The following is a 5725-nucleotide window of genomic DNA, read 5'->3' on the forward strand; positions in this document are numbered from 1 at the left end:
CTTAAAAGTTAATAAATATAATTAATAAATAATATTAATATTTTTATAAAAATTCTTTTATTAATTAAAAATTATAAAAAAGAAAATATTTAACTTAATATAACTTAACTTAGTTACTAATAATTATAATAATATTAATAATTAAACTACATAAATATTAAAAACATTTAAGTATTAAATATAAAATGCTAATTATGTTTATTTATCTCTTTAATTACCTATTTATCCTCTCTCTTTTAAGCTGCATTTTCTTAAATTTTAGTAGTAGGTTCTGGGCTTATATTAAGTTGCCTGTTGTTGTACTTACGCCACCATTCTGTATTCTTCCTTTGTGGCATTAAGCTCCAGTGGACCATGCTGTCCTCTTCGTCACGGTTCATAATCAGTCTGCCGTAAGCTTGGCTTCGTGACCACAAAGGATAATCCATATTGACGTCGAGTCTTAGGCGCGATCCGATCATACTGATATTATCGCCAACACGAGTAGCAGTTAGATATGTAGCTGACAGCATGATAACAACGGTCACTATCTGATTGAACAGGTTACTCATGCCAAGGGTAATGGCGTGTGCCGCGAAAAAGGCCCAACCGATAGCGCGAGCGAGGAAGTAGAGGCGGGAATGTAGAGGTCGAGCATCAGTGACGATACACCCCACTACCAATTGACGAGGTCCAAGGATTGTTACGGCCTTCCCATTCGACAAAGTAAGAAAGGCCTTGACATGTTCTCCAGGCTTATCGTATAACTCCTCGATACGTTTGTCCATGGAGGCACGCAGCTGGCTGACCATATGCTGTCTCACAAGCACCTGCCCAAGCATGGCGAGAGCATTGACCATTCCCCATTTATCAGCCGTCAGAACTGCAAGGCATATCGATAAAGAGAAGGAGGAACCACCTATAATCAAGGCGGATAACTTTCGAGTCATGGAGAGGGATGTCCCGTCCATCTTGAGTTTGATAACAGTCGATGCGTAATTAGGCGGGAAACAAGCGAGCCAGCGGGTAAACCAAGCGGCTACATCGGTGGCCATTACACCATCTGTGACATTATAGAGCACATAACCATGCTCTGGGTCGGCAATCTCGTTATTCGCTACAGCATATGACCCCAAGACAGGTAGCCATTCTGTAACCCAGCTTTGGGTCAAGCTGCCAATAGATATGTTCATCTCCTTAGCGCCAAAGATCGTGACTAGCCCAAGGGCGTCTATCTGAAATGGGGCCCATTCGGAGATTGTAGCGAGAACAGTGTGCATTATGGATTGATTGTTGAAAAGAGAAGGGGAGCCTCTTGATAAGTCGGGATTGGGAAAGCAAAGTACAAAGTCAGCTGGAATTGTCAACTGTGGAATGAGTGGGCTATGTATGAAACTTAACTGCTGGTCTTGAGGTTTTAACGACTGTGTCAACATGCGACACGTGGTTCAGAAGCGGGGGCCTAAAGAATAAGCAGGTAACAGGTTGTAAAGTAGAAAATCAACACCTAATTTTAATCCAATAGCGCGGTGTAAAATGCAAGTCTGGCTTGTGATTGGTCGGATTGATAATGCTTACCAGTTCGGAAAGTCGAGCCTTCCTTACTTGTGTGTGGCTATGCGTGTACAAGCCACTTGTCAGAGTGTTCGGGGCTGCCTCAGTCCCAAAGTTCGGATTCATACAGACTTACCTGAAAAAATGCTAATATGAAGGCATGTTTTACCCGAAAACAAGGGAGTTCTTTGCTTTTCAGCCTAGTAATCATGCATCCTAATTGTATCAATACATAGTTGCCAACACATGAAGGGCTGTGCATCAGGCATTTGTGCATGGTTTAATCTAAGTGTAAAAACACATTGCTTTGAGGGGGGCTTGGTTCTGCATCGCCAACGAACTTCACGTTACACGCGCGAGTTGCTTGTGTATTTCCCAAACAATATGCGCAACAACGTAGATGGCCTCGCGAGATGACGTGATCTTTTTATGGAGAAAGACTGGTGGCCTCAGCGCCCCAATTTCGCGTGCATGCAGGGTACACAGGCATGCATGCCCGACAAGTCGAAATTTTCGAATAAGTTCACTTCTGAGGCCATTTTAAATATCATAGTAATAACATGAATATCTAGATTAATTCTAAAAGGTAAGCTAGAAGTAGCAGCAACAGAATATTATCGAACTTCGTCATTTCTCCTTCTGTGTTTTCATTATGGACTTTCTTCCACAGCCGCAGGAGCCTCTTTATCCATGCCCCGAGATCACGCTGCTGTCCCTCGAGCAGTATCGCGGCGGGAGGTTCATAGATTATCCGTTACGTCAAAATTGGGGTCACCGTACGGCCAAACAATAGGTAACTTGCTTCAAGGATCCGAAACCCGACTTCATAGCCATGCTTGAAAGATGGATCACTTTTAGGATATCTTTTTGCCTTACTCGGAGACCAATGTATCAAACTGATCAAAGATGCCAACTTTATGTCCTAGAAAGGAGATCCATCTTATCCCGTGTTGACCATGCAATAGCTGCCAGTGCTGTGATGCTTGATGCCACTTTGTATCTTTGGCCTATCAGAGCCCTGATAGTTCAGTCAGGTATCTAGGCCTTTAATGGTGGTGGCACGGCAATAAATTGAGGCCCGTCTGAAATGCTCGGAAGTGTAAATACCACCGATTTAACGCTACTCATAGACAAGAAGGCTGTGCAGTTGTGGCTAAGCGGTATGCAATACATCATAGCGCTCCAGGAAATGATGTATAGAGTCTGCATATGTGTTGGGTGCCAGTTGACCAATTACCGGGTCCATTTCAGCGATCAGCCCCAGCGCATCGATCTCGAATGGGGCACAGCCTTTCAAAGCCGTAAATCTGGGACTGACATGTGAGGAAAATGATTTGGATGAATAAGGGTTGAGAATGTTGTTGGAGTTTGGGCATCAATGTGAGAAAAGCGAAGACAGGGCAGCTTGTGAGGGGAAACGAGTGTACTGACGTAGACCTACAAGGGTTGTGCTTACGGTGGTAGGTCAAAGTGTGATAAAGCCTTACAGGTCGCCTACACACAGCCTAAGCGGGGCACTTGGGTCTGCTGCAGGCAGAGTAGAGCAAGGAAGCAGCCAACAACCCTATCTCGACACGTGTGCAGTCGGCCTGATTGCGCTACCAGCTATGTTCCTTATAAAGTTTCAGTTCTGTTTAGAGCGCAAGATTTCAGTATTTAATGATAAACGTAACCTTGTAGTTTAATCTTGAAATATTTCGACCTATAGCTCTACTAAATTACACTTTTGCATTAAACAAAAATCAGCTGTTCTTTCGTTCAAGTTTCAACACTTCAATTATGGACATCCTGCCCGTCCCCAGTTACTCGAAACACCCTGTCATCGAAGTCAGGCTGCTACAGAAGCCAATACCTTATGATGATCTCCCTTATCCCACATACCCTGAACGGCAAGGCTGGCTACCAAGAAGCCTAGAAGAATGGGAAAGACTCTTCAAGCGCCCGACTCAGGCCCTCTGCGCTTTCTTGGAAGAATGGTTACTCCTTGTGCCCCTGCCTATGGCATTGAATTGTTTAGTCGATACAGAGGACGCGATTAGCTGCATCGATCTCGTCGATGACACCTGTGGATATCCTGTATTCACACTCAAAAAAATCCAAAAACAGATACAACAACTCTCAACATACAAGATGAGCGATGTTGTAATGATGCGCCCCGAATCCATGAACAACTTTTTGGTAGCGGTGAACGAGAATCGTTTACTTCACAATGCTCTACTCGACTACGGTGAGCGGTATGTTGATAACGACCCAGATCATCAAGTGCCGGAGATACTCTCGATTGATGATTTTATTCGATCGAAGAAAGCCCATGACCCAAGGAGCGAAGAAGTCATTGTTGCCACAGACTTGATGCTGGATCTTATGGCCAGCATTCTTGACACCGGAATGGAAGCAAGAACCTTGGGGCTCGATCCTGGCTTCCCAAGATCTTGGGGTTCTCCCTTATGGAGGTGGATGTTGCACGATCGCTGGTGCCCTTCGGACCTTGCCCGCCTTTTTGGACATTTACCTACGGCTTGCATCCTTTTCCTATATAACATGGGACCACCGAAGCCAAACGAAGATCATCCCATGATCCGCATCACAAAGCCCGGCACTTCACTGCAACTTTCGAGGGGTACCTCGGATTCTCGTCGTTCCTTGTGTACTGTGTTCAAATGTGCCCACAGACAGCTCATAGAGGACGAGTACGAAAGAAAACATGTCGAGGGATGCCAGGGATGTCAGGATGTGGCTGCAGATCCTGAAGACCTGCATCGTATCATCGAGAGGGGAAAGATTCCTCTGATCTTGTCTATCGATGAGGAAGATTCAAGTGAAACGGTGGTCTTCATCGAAGCTGAACCTGATATTGCATACGTTGCTATATCACACGTCTGGTCTGATGGACTAGGCAATCCCCAACGGAATGCGCTTCCTCGCTGCCAACTCCTTCGGTTAAGCAAACTGATCCGAAACCTCCCAGGCCAACACCAGAATATCATTCTCTTCTGGTGCGATACACTTTGCATCCCACCTGACTCGGCAGGAGCATCTGATACACAAGCCCTCGCTATAGGCCAAATGCGCAACATATATTTTGACGCATCAGCAGTTCTTGTTCTTGACTCTTCATTATATAACTACACCATCAGGGAAAGAAGTTATCATGAGATTCTCTTCAAGATAATATCCTGTAGCTGGAATACGCGCCTCTGGACATACCAAGAAGGGGCTCTGGCAAAGTCGTTGATTTTTCAGTTCAGCGACATGCCGTATGACCTCGACGTCAATATTTCCTGCTTACAGCAATCGGGAAGCCCGATTGAGCGAGCCTGTCTTGATTTCGCGCTGTTCAGCCAATACACTTCTCTTCGAGGCTTCAGAAAGCTCCAGTCTCAACATGAGAGACTTGAGGCTGCTTCCGTGGCTTTCTGCTATCGCACTACAAGTGTCGAAACCGATGAAGCATTGTGTCTTGCTACCCTATTGGATCTCAATGCTACAGAAATTGCACATACACAACCAGAATTGCGAATGGCTAAATTGTGGAATATGATGCCAAAGATTCCCTCTGATATCCTCTTTCAGAATCTCGCTTGCCTTCCAGATGCAGGTCTCAGTTGGGCACCTCGTACATTCCTAGCATCACGTTTGAACGCATATGGTAATGGAACGCCACTATCACCCGTCTCACTTGAAAGCCAAGATGGACGTCTAGCCAGTCTGAGCGGCTCAGGTCTTCTCGTGGAGTACCAGGGCTTTTGCTTTTGTATCGGAGACTCCGGGTTTGGGTCATTCTTTTATCTAAGAATCGAGCAAGACTGGTTCTACGTCCATTGCGGAGTCAAGGATTTAAGAGTTTGGGGTTACCGCAACTACGGTATTATTACTTCATTCGACCCCAACCTTCTTCGGGAATATACATCGCTGGAAGTACTCAACGATAGATCCAAAGGTGTTTTAGTTGGTATTACGGATGTTATTCACAGTGATACAGGCAACCCTGTCTATCTGTGTCAGAAGTTAGCAACGTGTATAGTGGAAAAGTCGACTGCACCAGGCTTTGCTCGTGGTAGATATATTTATAAGGGTTTTAGAGGATATAGTAGACGCGACCCTATGCGATTTTTAGCAGGGGATGCTAAGCAAACTCCTTATAGCCAACTCTGGCAGATTAGTTAAAACGGGATTAATAGCTAGATTATAT

The 5725-nt window shown here is 44.9% G+C and overlaps 2 protein-coding genes across 2 annotated transcripts; one reads left to right on the forward strand and one right to left on the reverse strand.

The window, feature by feature from the left end:
* On the reverse strand, positions 1 to 1259 carry FTJAE_14285 (uncharacterized protein; the record flags this gene model as incomplete). The annotated part of the gene is made up of 1 exon (XM_037347496.1): positions 308 to 1259. A coding segment is annotated over one exon (952 nt), but the record flags the coding sequence as incomplete, so codon positions are not given.
* Positions 1260 to 3312: 2053 nt separating this feature from the next.
* FTJAE_14286 (heterokaryon incompatibility protein) lies at positions 3313 to 5700 on the forward strand (the record flags this gene model as incomplete). The annotated part of the gene is made up of 1 exon (XM_037347497.1): positions 3313 to 5700. The coding sequence occupies one exon, from the start codon at positions 3313 to 3315 to the stop codon at positions 5698 to 5700; it is 2388 nt and encodes a 795-aa protein (XP_037198714.1).
* Between the last annotated feature and the right edge of the window lie 25 nt (positions 5701 to 5725).

Source organism: Fusarium tjaetaba, assembly GCF_013396195.1.
Source record: "Fusarium tjaetaba strain NRRL 66243 chromosome Unknown NRRL66243_c0000710, whole genome shotgun sequence".
Lineage (NCBI taxonomy): Eukaryota > Fungi > Ascomycota > Sordariomycetes > Hypocreales > Nectriaceae > Fusarium > Fusarium tjaetaba.